General features: G+C 39.3%; 1 protein-coding gene across 2 annotated transcripts in view; it reads left to right on the top strand.

Annotated features, from left to right (window-relative positions):
- AP3M2 (adaptor related protein complex 3 subunit mu 2) overlaps positions 1-15,003 on the top strand; it is a 110,823-nt gene extending 95,820 nt beyond the window's left edge. For both annotated transcript variants that reach the window (XM_023252570.2, XM_003984753.6), the window contains exons 4-9: positions 1,338-1,475; positions 8,618-8,703; positions 8,959-9,092; positions 10,955-11,162; positions 11,437-11,581; positions 12,731-15,003. In XM_023252570.2, coding sequence (XP_023108338.1) covers positions 1,338-1,475; positions 8,618-8,703; positions 8,959-9,092; positions 10,955-11,162; positions 11,437-11,581; positions 12,731-12,831 — 812 coding nt within the window. In that variant the 3' untranslated portion in view covers positions 12,832-15,003. The remainder of the gene's footprint in view (positions 1-1,337; positions 1,476-8,617; positions 8,704-8,958; positions 9,093-10,954; positions 11,163-11,436; positions 11,582-12,730) is intronic.
- The last annotated feature ends 3,739 nt before the right edge of the window (positions 15,004-18,742 follow it).

Raw genomic sequence — 18,742 nt, 5'->3', positions numbered from 1 at the left:
TCTTGGTATACAATATCAAGTAAGGCTCTGTTTATTTCTCCAAAATTTCTACCAGTTTTCCTAGCACCATAACTTATCCTTTTCCCCTGTTTTAAAATGATATTTTTATCTTGTACTAAGTCATTATGGATTCTTGGTCTGGTTTTAGGCTTTCCTGCCTTATCATACTGCTTTAATTATTATTACTTTTTTTTTTTTTATGTTTATTTTGAAAGAGAGACAGAGCATGAGCAGGGGAGGGGCAGAAAGAGAGGGAGACACAGAATCCGAAGCAGCTCCAGGCTCTGAGCTGTCAGCAGAGAGCCCGACACGGGACTCATCTCATGAACGGTGGGCCTGAGCTGAAGTCAGCTGCTTAACTGACTGAGCCACCCAGGCGCCCTATACTGCTTTAATTATTATAGCCTAATGACATGTTTTAACATACGGTGCCTCTTTTTAAGAAAAACACATTTGTTGGGTTTTTCAATAATCTGGATTCATTTAACTCTTAAACTCTTTGTTAGTGCCTGGATCATTTATAAATACTATGGAGTCATTTTTCTGAACTTCTCTTGAATCTAGAAAAAGATACCTGAGCTGAAGGTACCTTTTGAAAAGCTGAAATGTTGTGTAAATATGCTGAATATATGCGTGTGTTTAATGTTTCTTTCTTTAGATTAAAAGGTCCAGGTTACAAAAGAAGGAAATAGATTTTTAATTAGTTACAATATTTCAGAATTTCAGTATAGCACTTTTGAATTAAAAAAATATTTTTGATGCTTGTGGGAGGAAAAAACAAGGAATTGATTTGCAACTCTTAGGGAAAGATCTAATTTGTATTATTTTCCTAACATTCAGTGTACATTAGTTGTAGTAAAATGTATACATTTTAATACCTAGCATAAATGTACCTAAGAACGCCTAGCATAAATGTACCTAAGAACGTACCTTAAACTAGAATACTGTTTTTACCCATGAAAATTTTATATTTATGTAGATTACCATCCCTACTGAAAGCCAATACATTATTTAAGCTACAAGCTATTGTGAAATTTGAGAGACCAACTTCAGGTTTCTTTCAAAACCAAAATATGATATCTGTTTCTCAAGTAACTTTTTTAACCTTTATTCTGGTCAAGGAAGCAGACCAGATGGCAACAACTTTTTAAAATAGACTGGGTTACCCATATATAAGTTGGGAAACTCTTATCTTTTTTTTTTTTTTTTTAATTCTTCAATTGAGTGCATAAAGAGTGGGAGCATAGAAACTCCTAGGGAAGTGTTCTATGATTATTAGATAACTGGTTACATCTAACCACAATGGAATTAAATTACAGTAATATTCATTATCTTAGGAAGCACCAATGTGGGTGACCAGCTTCCTACTGGGCAGCTGTCAGTGGTGCCCTGGAGACGGACTGGGGTGAAATACACTAACAACGAGGCCTATTTTGATGTGATCGAAGAGATTGATGCCATCATTGATAAATCAGGTAGGTGTTTTTAATCTGTTTTCAGAACTGGAAAGTATAAAGATGGGGTGCCTGGGTAGCTCAGTCAGTTAAGTGTCTGACTTCAGCTCAGGTCATGATCTCACGGTTTTGAGTTCGAGCCCTATGTCAGGCTCTGTGCCGACAGCTCAGAGCCTGGAGCCTGCTTGATTCTGTGTCTCCCTTTCTCTCTGCCCCTACCCCGCTTGCTCGCTCTTTCTCTCTCTCTCTCTCTCTCAAAAATAAACGTTAAAAAAATGTTTTGAAAGTGGAAATAGTCTCCTTCATATAATGCTTGCTAGTATCAGAATTATCCCCCATTCAAGATCATTCATTTTAACTTAGCGCCTACTTTGTGTCAGGCGCTGTGCTGGGTACTAGGAATAGACTTAAATATTATAATGCAGATGACACAATCATATATATAGAAACCCCTAAATACTCGACAAAAACTCTTAGAACTAGTAAACAAATTCTGTAAAGTTGCAGGGTACATAATCAACATATAAAACATTTCTAAATATAATGAACTATTCTAAAAGAAAATTAAGAAAACAGTCCCATTTACAATAGCAACAAAAAGAACAAAATAGTTAGGAATAAACTTAACCAAACTTGTACTCTGAAAATTATAAAACATTGATGAAGAAAATTAAAGAAGACACAAATAAGTGGAAAGACATCCTGTGTTCATGGATTGGTAGAATTAATATTATTAAAATGTTCATACTACCCAAAGTGATCTATAGATTCAGTGTAATCACTGTCAAAATCTCAATAGCATTCTTTACAGGAATAGAAAAACAGTCCTAAAATTCATATGGAACCACAAAAGATTCCAAATAGCCAAAGCAATCTTGAGCAAGAAGAACAAAGCTGGAGACTTCATACTTCATGATTTCAAAATATATTGCAAAACTATGTAATTGAAATAGTATTATACTGACATAAAAGTAGACACATAGACCAGTGAAACAGAATAGAGTGCTCAGAAATAAATGGGGCGTCTGGGTGGCTCAGTTGGTTAAGGTCCACTCTTGATTTTGGCTCAGATCATGATCTCATGGTTCATAAGATTGAGCCCGCATCAGGCTCCACACTGAGCATGGAGCCTGGGATGCTCTCTCTCCCTCTCTCTGTCTGCCCATCCCCCACTCGTGCTCTCTCTCAAAATAAATAAACATTCAAAAAATATCTTTTAGGGGCTCCTGTTGGCTCAGTTGGTTGAACGCCCAACTTCAGCTCAGGTCATGATCTCACAGTTCATGAGGTTGAGCCCTGCGTTGTGCTCTGTGCTGACAGCTCAGAGCCTGGAGCCTGCTTCGGATTCTGTGTGTGTCTCTCTCTCTGCCCCTCCACATTCATGCTCTATCTCTCTCAAAATGTACATAAACATTAAAAAAATATTTTTTTAATTAAAAAAACAGAATTGGTTAGTCCTTGTGAGGGGCAGTCTTTAAAAAAAATCTAAAAAACTGATTTTTAAACATTTACAGTCAACTGATCTTCAACAGGAGAGCCAAGATTGTACCATGGGGAAAGGATAGTCTCTTCATTAAATGATGCAGGGAAAACTGAATATCCATATGTGGAAGAATAAAATTGGACCCTTACCTCACACCAAAAAAAAAAAAAAAAAAAAAATCAACTCAAAATGGATTAAAGACTTAAATGTGAGATGTGAAATCATAGAACTACTAGAAGAAAACATAGGGAAAAAAACTTCTTTTCTGGGGGGTGGGGTAGGGGAAGACTTCTTGACACTTGTATGGGCAATGACTTTTTTTGGATTTGACACCAAATGCAAAGGCAACAAAAAGCAAAAATAGACAAAAACTAAAAAGTTTCTGCACAACAAAAACAGTCAACAGAGTGAAAAAACAACCTGTTAGAGAAAATATTTGGAAACCATATATCAGATTAGGGGTTAGAACCAAAATATACAAAGAACACACAGAACTCAATAGCAAAAAAACCCAAATAACTTGATTAAAAAGTGGGCAAAGGATCTGACTAGACATTTATCAAACAAAGACATACAGATGGCCAATAGATGTATAAAAAGGTGCTCAACGTCACTAATTATTAGGGAAATCAAAACTACAATGAGATATCACCTCACAGTAGTTATAATGGCTAGTATCAAAATGGCAGACAATAAGTGTTAGTAGTGTTGTGGGGAAAAGAAAACCCTAGTACACTGTTGGTGGGAATGTATATTGGTACATTCATGGAAAACTATCAAAAAAATAAAAAATAGAACTACTTCGTGATCCAGTTTTCCCACTTCTGGGTGTATCCAAAGGAAATGAAAGAATTAGCTCGAAGAGGTATCTGCACTCCCATGTTCATTGCAGCATTATTCACAATAGCCAACCTAAATGTCTTTTGATGGATGAATGGATAACGAAAATGTGAGATAGACATGCACACAGGCATGTTATTCAGTCACAAGAAAAGAAGGAAATTCTGCCATTTGCAACATGGATAAACCTGGAGGACAGTATGCTAAATGAAATAAGCCAGAGAGAGAAAGACAAACACTGCATAGTCTCACTTATCTGTACAATCTAAAATAGTCAGATTCATGGAAGCAGAGGGTAGAATGGTGTTACTAAGGGCTAGTGGGTGGGGGAAGTGGGGAGATATTTGGTCAAAGGGTACAGAGTTTCAGTTATGCAAGATGAGTAAATTCTGGAAATGTACAGCACAGTGATGATAGTTAATACTGCATTTTATACTTTTTCTCAGCTTTATTGAGGTATTATGGACAAATAAAATTGTAAGATACTTAAAATGTATATTGTAGTGATTTGCTGTATGTATTCATTTCAAAGGATTCCCCCATCTAGTTAAATTAACACATCCATCACCTCATCATAATATGTATTGTATACTTGAAATTTGCTAATTAATATGTTAGTTAACTTGTTTGTGGTGATCATTTCGCAATGTATATATATCAAAATATCAAGTTGTATACCTTGATTATATACAGTTTTTGTTAATTATACCTCAATAAGGCTGAAAATGGCAATTCAAAATAATATGATGCAGACCAATGCTTGTTGGTGTTACAGATCTTATCCTCTTAAATAAAAAAATTGTTCTTTAATGGTGTTCTAGATCTTGTCCTCTTAAGTAAAAAAAGTAGCAAATGAATCTCTTTTAGATTTCCTTTTGAATGTATTTGACTCCCAAATCTGATGGCAGAACTGACATTGTAATCACTAAAATTCAGGGAGCCTTCTTTTCTATCTGTTCTGAATTACAGCAATATGTCCTAGAGCTTAGAAATTTGTAGAAAGTTCTTTTCACATTAGTGAACTCATTCATTCAACAAATGCTTATCGAAAACCTGTTGTGTTGTAGCACAGTGCTGACTAATGGATATTTGATCATGAACAAGATACAGTGAAGGAATATTCCAGGTCACACAGTCCCCTCCTCATTGAGAATCTTTGCTGATAATAGTGTAATAATAATAATGACAGTGGTGTGTAATGGGAGGTATCACTACTGTGAGGATGTCATACATGAGAATTATGTGGAGAAAGAAAAGGCTAAGGATTCCTGGAAATGAGCAAGGGAAGAAGAAATGAATTGCAAATGAAAAGACAACAAATACATATTTGAAGATGAAATATAGAAATTCTCAAAAAGGAAAGGAAACCCAGTAATTAAGTTATTGAATAGCGACCTATAATATCCCCTTTCCACACATATAGGAAAACAGCAATTCTTTGTTAATAATGAATAAAGATATGTCATTCACAGGGACAATTGGTAGTCTGTCAAAATAGAGGGGGGTCTACATCTTTCCCATGACAAGCCTTTGGAGATTCTTGTTATGTAAATGTGGGTGGTGGCCACTGGCTTTTGGTTCAATAATGATTTCAACATTTTTTGACTAATAATTTCTAAATTCTGCAGCAAAGTCTTTTCAAAACCTTAATCCTGAATTGTGTTCAATACACAAAGTTCTGGACCTCTTTATGACCTGACTTTATTGTAGCTATTGTTATTGTCAGTGATCGTGATTATGATGTTATTTTGTTGTTGACAATGATGAGGTTCTACAAACAAAGGAGACAAAAGAGGCCAGAAAGAAAGAAAGTGAGAGTTTATGGCTGCAGAAGCTTATTTAGAGTCTAGTGAGGAAGAGGGAGGTAAAAAGAATATAAGCGATATATCCCACCCATCCAGAGCAAAGTGTAAAGAGAGCTGATAGTGTTTATGCTTTATCAGTAGAATGAATGGAAGTTATTAAGACCTTCAGGGATTTGGGAACAAAGTAGGTGCAAACACTTTAAGGTGAGTAAAATATTTTTGGGAAATAAAGTAGCTCAGCATGAATGCATTGAGAGGCATTAAAAAAAAAAAGTAATGAGGCTTTAAAACTAAGTAGGCAGCAACTTTTCATATTAGCCCAAAACTGGAAATAACCCAAATGTCCACCAGTAACAGGACACAAATTTCAATATGGTCCCATAAGAGAGTACTGTGTAGTAATGAAAAAGAAAGAATAATCCATATATCCAGCACATGAATGAATCTTACATTGTTGAGTAAAAAAAGATAGATGTATAAGATTATCTACAGTTATATACATTTATATGAAGTTTGAAAACAGGTACAACTTCATCAAAGGTAACAGAAGTCAGAACTAGCATGGGGATGCAAGAGGAGCATGCTGGGATGCTAAGAGGGTTCTGTGTCTGAAGTTATTTACTGTGGAGGAGGAAAAGGCAGCGTTACTGCACAGGGCCCTTGATCCCCAACCTCCCATCATCTCCTCTTCCCCTGTATGCATCTGTCCATATGGCTAACTTTTGACATGTATATTTTTTTAGTTGTTTTTTTTTTTTTTTTAACGTTTATTTATTACTGAGAGACAGACACAGAGCATGAGCAGGGGAGGGGCCAAGAGATGGAGAGACACAGAATCTGAAGCAGGCTCCAGACTTTGAGCTGTCAGCACAGAGCCTGACATGGGGCTCGAACCACAAAGTGCAAGATCATGACCTGAGCCGAAGACGGACGCTTAACCAACTGAGCCACTCAGGCGCCCCTTGACATGTATATTTTTACAACCTGTAAATTCTGAATCAGCCTGTCTTGTTTAGACTGTATACATTCTTATATCTGACATTCTTGTAACTACTGTGTGATCAGTAAGATTCCTAGAAGAAATTCTGCTTTAAAAAAAAAAGATTGCCAGGTGGAGAGGGGTGACATATATTCCTCATTAATGGGTAGTCAGTCTGTAGGATCTTTAAAACAAGTATATTGTTAACAAATATATTATAACAAAGGTGAATAAAGGCATAACTAAAAACGGGAAAAAAATGTTCTGTATCTTGATGTGGGTGGTATTTGCATGGGGTGTATACATATTTAAAAAGTACTGAGTCATACATTTAAGATTTTTGCATTTAAGTAGAAGTTTTCCCACAATAAAAAAAAAAAGTACACAACAACTAGGTAGATAGTTAGCATGCCTTGCATGCCATTTTAAGGAGAACCATTGGGAGTGATTGAAGAGGTTTTTTTTTTGTTTTGTTTTGTTTTGTTTTTAGGTTTGTGTATTTATTTATTTTGAGAGAGAGAGAACGAGCAGGGGAGGGGCAGAGAGAGAGAGAGAGAAAGAGAGAATCCCAAGCAGGCTCCACACTGTCAGCACAGAGCCCAATGTGGGGCTCGAACCCACGAACTGTGAGATCATGGCCTGAGCTGAAATCAAGAGTCATGATTTCGACTGAGTCACCCAGGTGCCCCGCAATTGAAGAGTTTTAAGTTGGGGAGTGATTTGATTCAGATTTGTAGTTGAAAACTATCAGTCTAGTTGCAGTGTGAAGAGTGGCTTCAACTGAAGGCAGGGAAACCAGGAGGCTGCCAGCTGAAGTCCAGGCACAAAATATAGATTCCATAATGGTGGTCAGGAAGGAAAGGAATGAATAGATGTAAGAGACAGAAGTCAGAAAAGAGAGGAATTGATAATTGATTGGATATGAGCACTGAAGAAGTATAATTAGTCAAGGATACATGTATGTTTCTGACTTAAGCAGCAGGTTAGATGGTGCCATCATAAAGAAAATAGGGGGCACCTGGTTGGCTCAGTCTGTTGAGTGTCTGACTTCAGCTCAGGTCATGATTTTGAGGTTTGTGAGTTCAAGCCCCACATCAGGTTCTGTGGTGACAGCTCAGAGCCTGGAGCCTGCTTCAGAGTCTGTGTCTCCCTCTCTCTGCCCCTCCCCCACTTGTGCTCTGTCTCTCTCTCTCAAAGATAAATAAGCATTAAAAAATTTTTTTTAAAAAGAAGGAAAATAGGAGAGCAGATGGAGGAATGGAGCTGATGTGCTCACTTTTTGATGTATAGAGTCTGAAGTGCCTCCATGACATGCAGGTAGAGCTGTCTAGTTTGGCAGGAGTGAGACTGTGAACCTGAAAAAAGACTAGGCTATATTTGGCCATTAATGACAATCGAAGCCTTGGGAAGTAGGTGAAGTAACTCAAGGAGACCATGTTGAGTGAAAGAAAAGAGACGTTCAGAATTGTGAAAACACATCAGCATTCAAAAGATGTGCAAAGAAAGAGAAGCCTGCAGAAAGCACAGAGGAAGAGGAGCTAGAAAAACAGAAAACTAGGCGAGGTTAGGAGAAAGGAGTGTTTTACAAAGGAAGAAGTGGTCAAAAATGGCATGTTGCAGACAGGTCCTGTGGGATAAAGACCAAAAGTGCCCACTTGATTGAGCAGCAGAGCTCATTGGGGACCTTAGGGAGAGCAGGTTCTGCTATGACGTTTTCTGAACCATTGGTTATGATGACACCCTTTTTGATTCTGGGGCTAGAATGAAAACTTCTTTAAGCTAATTGTCTCTTTAATCTTTTATCCCCATTGCTTCATCCTAGTGTCTCATACTTGATATGCAGCTGATAAATGTTTGGAAGGATGGATCAATGGATTAGGTAGATGAACTGGATAGATGGACAGAAGGAAAGGAGAAAGGGAGGGAGGGAGAAGAAAAAAGTTGGGAAGGAAAAGAGAAAGTTAAAGAAGGTGGTAGGGAGGAAGTAAGTTGGTTGGGAAGGACGGAGAAGCGTCGAATAGCTTCTTACTTTCTCTTTGTTTTGTTCCTATCTCAGGTTCCACAATTACTGCTGAGATCCAGGGGGTGATTGATGCCTGTGTCAAGCTGACTGGAATGCCAGACCTTACGCTTTCCTTCATGGTAAAATCCTGAACCACAGGTTCACATCTTGGGATGGGAAATTAACTGTTTCTGGAAAGACAGTGGTGAGAATGGAATGGAACAATAAGAAATAAGGACAGCTACAAAGTTTATATCAGGCTTGAATTTTCTATAAGTAGCTATGGAATTTCTGTGTGCATGTGTTTAAATAAAAACAACATCTGAATGACTTTCCTGAAAGAAATATGGGTGTTTAATTCCTACTTCTTGCTTTTCCTTGCCCGGTAACTACAGAATCCCAGGTTGTTGGATGATGTCAGCTTCCATCCTTGTGTCCGTTTCAAGCGCTGGGAATCTGAGCGTATCCTCTCCTTCATTCCTCCTGATGGAAACTTCCGCCTGCTCTCTTACCATGTCAGTGCACAGAAGTAAGCAGCCCTTATAATTAAGAACAGAATCTGTGTATATGTGTATATGTAGAAACAGTATCCGTAGTGATTAAGGACTCAGGTTATGGATTCAAATTCCAGCTGGGTTCAAATTCCAGCTTCTGTACTTAACTAATCGGGTAACCTCAGGTGAGTGGCTTAACCTTTCTGTGTCTGTTTTCTTATCTGTAATTGGAAAATGAAAAAAGTACCTTGTTTGAGGATTAAATAAAGCAATCTAAATAGTGCTTAAGAGGAAGTTAGTGCTCATAGTTTGCTGCTGCTATTTTTGTTGTTGTTATTATATGCCTAAACAAGAACTTTTTTTCTCAAATTGGAATCTGAGTACACCTATATTCAATCCCCCTAACCCAAAAGAGCATTAAATTATGCTATGAGAAACCATAAAAGGCAGTCATTTTTGGTCTTGAACATTCTCTTTAATATCTTGTCTAAGGACTTTTATTTTTATTTTTTTAAATGTTTTATTATTTTTTTGAGAGAGAGCATACAAGCAGGGGAGGGGTGGGACAGAAGATCTGAAGCAGGCTCAGTGCTGACAAGCTGACAGCAGAGAGCCCGATGCGGGGCTTGAACTCAGAAACCGTGAGATCATGACCTGTGCTAAAGTTGGATGCTCAACTGACTGAGCCACCCAGGTGCCCCTGTCTTGTCTAAGGACTTTTAGAAGGTGTGTAGTAGAAGATATACACACTGAAAAGAGCTATGACACCTCAGAGCTACCAATACTTTCCTATGTGATTTGGAATAAACAACTTAGGAAAATATCTGCGTGCTTGAGAGCAAAGACTCTGGACTCAGTCTGCCTGCACTTAAATCCCATCTTTAGTACTTATGATACATGACCTTGGGCAAATTACTTAATCTTAGTGAAGTATAAGGACATCATTATTTATCTAGAAAAACAGGACAATAGCAGTAGCTACTTCATACTTATTAAACAAGGTAATGGAACTAAAACACTTAGCATAGTATTGGCACACAGGAGTGTTTAATAGATGTTAAAAACTGTTATTGCTTTGGTATTAATCTGTGATTTCTGTTTCCTGTTCTGTCCTATCGTGACAACCTACCATACCTCATAGGGTTTTTGTGAGGATCAGAGAAAGTCAGGTAAAGGCACTCCCGAGATACTATCAAAGGTCCATGAGGTATGCATGTCACTCTCCCAAGTACAGATAATTATTGGTCACATGTCATAAAGTAAAACACAGAAATATGATGACTCCTAATTTTGATCTGCCTTTCTCATAGTAGGCTTAGTATACTCTTTGATTTTTGTTATCTTATTCAGTCATTGGAAGACTTAGTTTATTTACTAGACAGCGTCTTAGCTTTACAAAAAAAAAAAATTAAAGATTACTGTTTTTTTTTCCTGTGTTTATTTTTTATTTTTTTATTTTTTTTATTTTTTTATTTTTTTATTTTTTTTAATTTTTTTTTAATTTTTTTTCCTGTGTTTATTTTTTAATATAAGGAGTAAAGAAGTAGGTAATAATACTTAAAAGTCCTTAGACAAGATATTAAAGAGAATGTTCAAGACCAAAAATGACTGCCTTTTATGGTTTCTCATAGCATAACTTAACGCTCTTTTGGGTTAGGGGGATTGAATACAGGTGTACTCAGATTCCAATTTGAGAAAAAAAAGTTCTTGTTTAGACATATAACAACAACAAAAATAGCAGCCGCAAACTTAATGAGCACTAACTTTCTCTTAAGCGCTAGATTGCTTTATTTAATCCTCAATGAGGCAAAAAAAAGCGCTTAGGATAAAATGAGAAAATGTTGCCGTTGTTTCCAGTATAGTAACGAAATTGGTTTTTCGTCTCTCCCTTTTCCAGTCTGGTGGCAATTCCAGTGTATGTCAAACATAACATCAGTTTCCGGGATAGTAGTTCACTTGGACGCTTTGAAATAACGGTGGGACCGAAGCAGACTATGGGGAAGACCATAGAGGGAGTGATTGTCACCAGCCAGATGCCCAAAGGGGTCCTGAATATGAGCCTCACTCCATCTCAGGGGACACATACATTTGACCCAGTTACCAAGGTAGGAGGAGAATAAGCAGGAAGTTTTGAATTGCCGATGTTAAATAGAAGTCATTATGCAGGAGCTCTCCAATAGACTTTCCAGCTTGTTGAAAGGGGAGCTTGATCAGAGGGACATCGTTTTTTCCTTGAGATAATTTATGGTGACAAATAGTTTTCTCTACTGAAAGCCAATTTAGAGGCTGCTTGTAATACTGTGAACAGATACCCTGAGGTTAGAGATCGGCCACCTCAAATGACGGCTTCCACTGTAACTTCTTTCTTTTTCTTTGAAGATGCTGTCTTGGGATGTAGGAAAGATAAATCCCCAAAAGCTACCAAGTTTGAAGGGGACCATGAGTCTTCAGGCTGGAGCTTCCAAACCAGATGAGAACCCCACAATTAACCTACAATTTAAGATCCAGCAGCTGGCCATTTCTGGTAAGTGATTCTTGGCTTCAGTGGCTTGATGAGAACAGAAGTGGCTTTCTCCACTAGGACGCAGACATCAGAAAGCCTTCTGCTGACTCCCTGTTTACAGAGTTTGGTTTCATTACCTGATAGGTAATCTGGAGTAAAATCCTTCTAGCATTTCTGGGGGAAATCTATAATCCTTACTTTCTGAAGTTGGATTAAGGGACCTGACCAAAAACGTCTAAGATGCAGTTGAGAAGGAAACAGTGTAGGTGGACGGGGCATTCCCCAGCAGGTTTTGAGTCATCCTAGGGTTGTCAGTTTGGGGTTCAAAGGTTTTTAGCATGGGAAGGCTTCTGCATTCTCAGCTGGTCACTGAAAAGAATAATTTCCCCTCCGTCCCCCCAGTTTCAGAAGACTTTCGTATTTGCTTTTATGAACATGTGGAACCCAAGTCAGCCCACTGTAGTCTATACCTGTCTTAGGATGATGATGATAGTAATAGTTACCATGTACTGGGCATTTACTATGTGCCAGGCAGTGTTTTAAGCCTTTGTCATCTGTTTTATTATTTAATCCTTAGAACAACCATGTAAGTAAGATAGATAGGAGATGACTTCAGCTTTATATGAAGTTCCTATTTTTCTTTACCAACAAAACTTATCTAATTTAAGTGATTAGCATTCACTTAAATTAGAAACTCATCATAAATGTTAGAGACCTATACAGTATAAAATGTGTTCTGCTTAATGCAGTGAGAATACTTATAGTATTAATACTTATAGTATTAATGCATTCATTGAGTTATGCTTTATTTCATTATTCATTAATTTCATTAATTCATGTATTCTGTCCAATAGCTGGACAAAAACATAGAGTGGTCTTATTTTTTCCTTATCCTCCTTTCATCTGCATATAACTTTCTGCCCTTCCCACTTTAGAACCAGGTCTTCTAATAGGATAGCTTCTTGTTGGAGCAATTTTTTATTATCAGTGTGTGGGCCAAGAGTGACAAATCTGTGAGCCTCAGAAAAGTGAAATAAATAAGGGAAAATTATTATTATTTTTCTGGTTCACTGTTATAGCTATCTGTATCCCACTGATCTCTGAATTGAAATGAATTTAGACAGATACGCTACATGCTTCTTTTGAATAATGCTTATGTTTTCCTTCCAGGACTCAAGGTGAATCGTCTGGATATGTATGGGGAAAAGTACAAACCCTTTAAGGGAATAAAATACATGACCAAAGCTGGAAAATTCCAAGTTCGAACCTGAAGGGAGAATTTTGCAAAAAGAACATTCACGAATGCTTTTTTGTTTCTTACTTGTCTAAAAGTAAAAAGTAATCAGCCTGTCTCCTAGGTCAGTATCCCCTTTTGGACCCACCCACTCCCTTTTTTCCTTAGCCTGCAGTGCCGTGGAGCTAATCAAGGGAGAGAAGGGTTGCCAGGGAGACCCGTACCGAAGTCAAACACAATCAGCACCAACTCAGTTCTGAGAGAAGAGCTGTGTGACAGAGGGTAGAGATACCTAATGCCATATTGAACTATTCTGAACATGGTTACCATAGAAAAGGACTAGCATTTGTTACTTGCTTGGCTTTACTTCTCTAAAGTCAATGAATGACTTCTGTTTGTTGTTTAAGGTGGAGAGAAAGATAAGAAAGAAGGAAAGAAAGCTTGGAATAAAATGAATGCTAGTCAAGGGAAGGCCAGCAAAGGGTCTGACCTTCGAGGGAGAAGAAAGGAAGTGGTAGTAAAGACGTGTGAGTACACGTCCTCAGACGAGAGCGGGGGGTGGGGGTGGGGGGTGGAGAGCAGTCAAGCCCCACCAGGAGGACGGTTGGAAAGAATAGAGTTGAGTTGGTTTCTTTCTGATCCCTCTACTTTGATATACATATAAAAAAATTACTAGTACTTCTAGAAGTGAACTGGAAACTTCTTAAATTCGGGTCCAGTAATGACATGGAAGACTCCATTAGAATCAGATTTTCCTTTGAAGACTGCCACTATCTGACCAGTTTTCAGATACTAACGACTGTTAGCCTTTAGCACCTGGCCTGTCATCTGCAGTGAGAAAGTGATCTGCCCTCCTCCCTGGTGGGGGGTGCCTGAAATGCCCCTTTCCCTAACCCAGAAGAATTCTACTCATGTCACAGAATTCACCAGCCTTTTTCCTGTTCCACAAGGACAGTTTCAGAAAAGCCAATCCCATAATCCCCAGGGCAGCCAGATTCTGTGTGTCACAGTATTGAAGTGTAGGTGGCCAACTCATTCCTCATGAAGTACATCACAGCTGTAACCCAGTGGTGACTCCCTATTTACTCTTGTCAGTGCTAGACTGGTGCTGGAGTCTAAGCCTTGCTGTCTGAAACTTTTCCAGCAGTAACCCTAAGTAAAAAAAGAAAGCTTACCGTCAAGGGGTATGGTTCATTCTGGAAGCTGCTCAGTAAAGTTGATTTCCCTGGAGTCTTCTGTGCTGGACTGTAATAGATTTATCAACAATATATATACCTACCTATCCATCTTTGTTTCAAGGCAAAAAGAAATTCCCTAAACCTTTGAATAAAACTGATGTTGAAGGAAGATGGGCCATGCTGATCATGTGTAACCCAGTTTAAGGAACATGGCAACTGAGGAAGTACCTCAGACTTTCCCAGTGGGTAATTTTTGCTCTAGTTCGATATATAAACCATTTAAATATTTATATAAAAGACAGGTTTTTAAATTCTTACTGCTATAGCTTAAGGAGTGATACTGTGCTTCATGCGTGGGGAAAAATGAAGACCTATACTCTTCAAACCATATAATTTTTCTCTAAAGTCCTATTTCTAAATATTTAAGTAATTTTGTTTTGCTAGTTTTATCTCCCTACTTCCTGGACTTGTTTTTGCTGCAGAGTAATGTTGCTTTGTGGTTTTCCTCTGGGATAAATCATGTTGTATACAAACAGATGTGTTCATAGTCCATCACTCCAGAATTTTCCTGAACTACTATGTCCTATATACACCCCTGGCAAGGTAGGGGAAACATCTCTGCCTCTGTGATCCCAGAATACTTGGAATTACTTCTCCTGAGGGCTCTGAAGGATTTTAAGGTTTCCTAGGTCATAGGAAACAACCAGTCTTGGTTCCTGGATATTTTTAGCTTTATAAATCCAGCTGCTAAATTTCCTTGTGGACAGCTCACCCTAATTTCAAGGGAAGAACTTGAGGAAAAGTAGAGTTATCTAGGGTATGGGACCTGCGGGCCTTGGCATATGAAGTAACATGTCACCTGTGTAGCAGACCTCTGGAGCCCAGTGGAGAACATTACTGCTACCATCCAGCAGTGTGTTAACATTAACTAGTGCAGGGTGTTGTGATCAAGCTGTTCAATTCCATAATATGTGTCTTACGTGGAAGTATCTCCTATGCTTAAGTCTTAATAAAGTTCAGTTTTACCAGTCCTCTACGTCCTAAGTGTTTTTGTTACCAGGACTAACAGTGGTGCTATGCCTGGTAGGCCCCAGTAGAAGCAGTAAGAAATAAATCAATTTAGGGAGGATCTTATGATTTTTGTCTCTTCAACCAGCAGGCCTAAAGCCATATGTTATAGTGTGATTTTCTAGTTACCTCTGGAAATAGGAGATGTTGATATAATGTCATTTTTAAGGTTGTAAAAGCAAAGGTTGAGATCATGTTTTCCCCAGTGTGGAAAAGACAAAACCATTCAAGCTGCTGATGGCTATTCTAGTGCTTTCTCTGCTCTCTTGACCTTATGTTGGTCAGTTCAGGCATGAAACAGGGCTTCAAGGTCCTAAGCATCTTTTTTTTTTTTTTTTTACATTTTAGAGAGTGAGTTGGGGAGAGTGGTAGAGGGGGAGAGAGAATCTTAAGCAGGCTCCACACCGAAAGCAGAGCCTGATGCAGGGCTCAGTCTCACCACACTAGGGGAACTCATGACCTGAGCTGAAATCAAGAGTCAGATGCTCACCTGGCCAGCCATCTAGGCACCCCAGGTCCTAGACATGACCTGAGCTGAAATCAAGAGTCAGATGCTCACCTGGCCAGCCATCTAGGCACCCCAGGTCCTAGACATCTTAATTGTGATAGGGATTTCTTGGAAGATAAGTCATTGGCAGTCTTTGTAAAGTATGGATACTGGTTGTTATCCCATATCTGTACTGATACCCTTTTGTAAATCCATCCTGGCCATGAAGAGGACTTATTTATGTTCGCAAACCACAGTGGTTGGTGTTTATTAATACTCCATCCCATCTGTCTTAGTCGTTTGATATATCTTTTGCCCTCCTGTTTGCACCATGGTGAATTTTGTAAAACTTGTACTTTCCTCTGTGGCCAGTAGGTGGCAATGCCATGCCAGGATGGGATTAATTTCTTTAATTGTTAGAATTTTAAAAGGGGAATTGAATTTGAAACTCTTAAGCCTTCCCCCAAGATACCAAGTACTGGATTGTGTGAGTTTTTGGCTTTCGAAGTTAGACGTGGAACCAGAAGTTTACGACACTCTGTGATCACCAGACTTAAGATCTGGGCTCTAGAAGGGTGGCTATTTCTGTCATCTGAGTTCCTCTAAGTCTCTGCCCACTTAAATGTATTGCAGCTACCTGATAATCTTTGTTCTTAATTTTGTTCTTCAGGTCTGTTAGCGTCTATTTGCTTTATTAGCCAGCTGGGGATAAGGAACTATTTAATTTCCCCTTATATGTTGTTCCACGGCCTAAGAAGTTCCAGACATTTTACCCTGAATTTCCTAACCTACGCTGGGAAATGATGTGTTGTTGTTCTTTGAATGTATTTTGGTATAATTCAAAGGGGTCTCTTTGCAGGGCTGGTACTCTGCCCTGTAGCTCAGTCAGTGGCCCCTTGTGAGCAATTGTCTTCATCCAAGTTGGCCGTTGCTAGGACTTCATCCAAAGGAATGTTGGGGCCTTTAACTTGGCCCACCCCATCAAGGCCTTACTGCTTCGTTCATATTTCATTCACCCTCTGCAAAAAAGCTTGTCATGCAAAGGGGAGGGCCTGAAACCACCTGGATTCCTGGCAGAGATGTGGGAGCTGGGAGTCTCCTATTGCTGTCCTCAAGCAGTGTTTCTCTAAAATGGCTGAGGTACACTTTGATCTAAAACAAAACCTGCCCCTTGTACAGGGAAGTAGCGGGCAGTCTAAAGTTGAGAAATCTGACTTCAGTCTCTGTGATCTGCATTTATTCAACTGCTCCAGGGACTTCAACATTTCAGGGAAGTGGTGGTTTTTTGTTTGTGTGTCTGTTTTTCTCCTTCTCTAAATTAAGTTCTGGGCTTTAGAGGGTTGCTTTTGTGAGCTGAAACTATGTGCTTCTAAGAACGTCTAAACTGAGCAGTTCTAACAGCCTTTCAAGAGACCTTTTTTTCTCCTCTCCAGGAAGCTGTCGGCACATACCCAAGGGCAGGCATCTCAGATTTATTCTGGGATCTGGGATGTCAGTGGTGATAAAATCTGGCAGGCTGCAGCCAGGAATAGGAGTCGCATCTCTAGTTAAGAAAATAATCTAAGAGAAACAGAAAACAGCATTACTTAAGTCACATGGGAGTCCATTCTCTCTGATGACGGGGAAAGCTAAATGGGATGGGAAGAAAATGGTCCAAGTACTAGCCTCTCTTGTCTGCCCAACAGTGGGATGTCGCTATGCTAGGGAGGTCGTGCTTTGGTTCCCCTCGCTTCTCCTTCCTACTGCTGTGCTTGCTGGCCACGGAGCCTACCTGCCCAGTCTGCTGTCATTCCATCCACCTCGTGGTTCATTTTCCCCGGCTCTGTTCAGTTCATCATTCCTGTTACACATAAGCCCCGGTGGCTCTGTGCTACCTACAGAATGAAGTCCAAAACTGCCTGGCATTCAAAGCACCGTCATCTAAATTCATACCTGTGTTCTTCATGAACTTCACTTCTGACAACCTGTACAAAATCCTCTCCGTACTCCCACTGCTCTTTTTGCTCTCCAGATCTTTATATTTTCATGCAGTGACATTCCTTGCTGCAAGAGTCCCTTGCCCACCCCTCTCCACGAGTCTAAGCCTTACCCAATTTTTTTAAAAGATTTTGTTTATTTTTGAGAGCGACAGAGTGCGAGCAGGGGAGGTACAGAGAGAGAGAGGGAGACACAGAATCTGAAACAGGCTCCAGGCTCTGAGCTGTCAGCACAGAGCCCAATGCGGGGCTCCAACCCACTAGCAGTGAGATCATGACCTGAGCTGAAGTCGGAAACTTAACTGACTGAGCCACCCAGGCGCCCCAAATCTTGGCCAACTTTTAAAAGCCCTACCTGTTTTTTCCTTAAGATTCCTTAATGCAACTGAATGCCAGTAAGTTTCTCTCTGCCGGTTTGTGACCCAACTCTGTTCTACCTTGGTATTTCTTTTTTATTTTAATTTAGAGAGTGAGCGAGCATGTGTGAGCCAGGGAGAGGAGCAGAGGGAGAAAAGAGGCTTGATCTCAACAACCCTGGGATCAAGACCTGAACAGAAATCAAGTGTCAGATGCCCAACCAACTGAGCCACCCAGGTGCCCCTATCCTTGGTATTTCTTTAAGTACCTTATTTCCCTGTCAAACCAAGAACTGCCTTCTTCCCCCTTTTTACTGTCCATAGCACCTAGTGATGTGGGAAACAAAGGCAGAAGGAAATGGTAGATAAATTAAATTTCCTTATAACCTGCAGCCCATTGACAAATACTTGAGGCAGGCAGACTAGAACATTTCTTCAGGAACCCCCTACTGTCTAAATGCTTTGCTAGAGGGAAAAACAACCTTAGCTTGACATAGCTAGGCCTCCAGTAGCCTGGGAGTCTTCTTTAGCATATGAAAATCCCTTTGGAAACTTCCCCTTGACTTTACCGCCCCCAACTCCCAAGTAGGTAATCAGTCTCTCCTCAGGGTCCCAGGGCAGCTCTTCCTGCCCATGGGGTCCTGTCCCTGTGCTTTAATCACCTTTTTGCCTCCAAGATGTCTCAAGATTTCTTTCTTGGCCATCAGCTCCGGACCCCACCACCATTCCAAGAGCCCATCACTAGTACATTATAAAGTATTCTGTATATGTCGGATGAATGAAAGGAAATATTTGAAATGATTTTAAAGATGTGACCATGAATGACAAGAATAAATAAGCTGTGAGATACTGCCAACGTAACAATATTACTCCACTCTGATTT

This window comes from Felis catus, chromosome B1, assembly GCF_018350175.1.
Source record: "Felis catus isolate Fca126 chromosome B1, F.catus_Fca126_mat1.0, whole genome shotgun sequence".
NCBI classification, from domain to species: domain Eukaryota; kingdom Metazoa; phylum Chordata; class Mammalia; order Carnivora; family Felidae; genus Felis; species Felis catus.
Note: the sequence above shows the minus strand (reverse complement) of the source record. Positions and strands in the feature narration are given on the sequence as shown.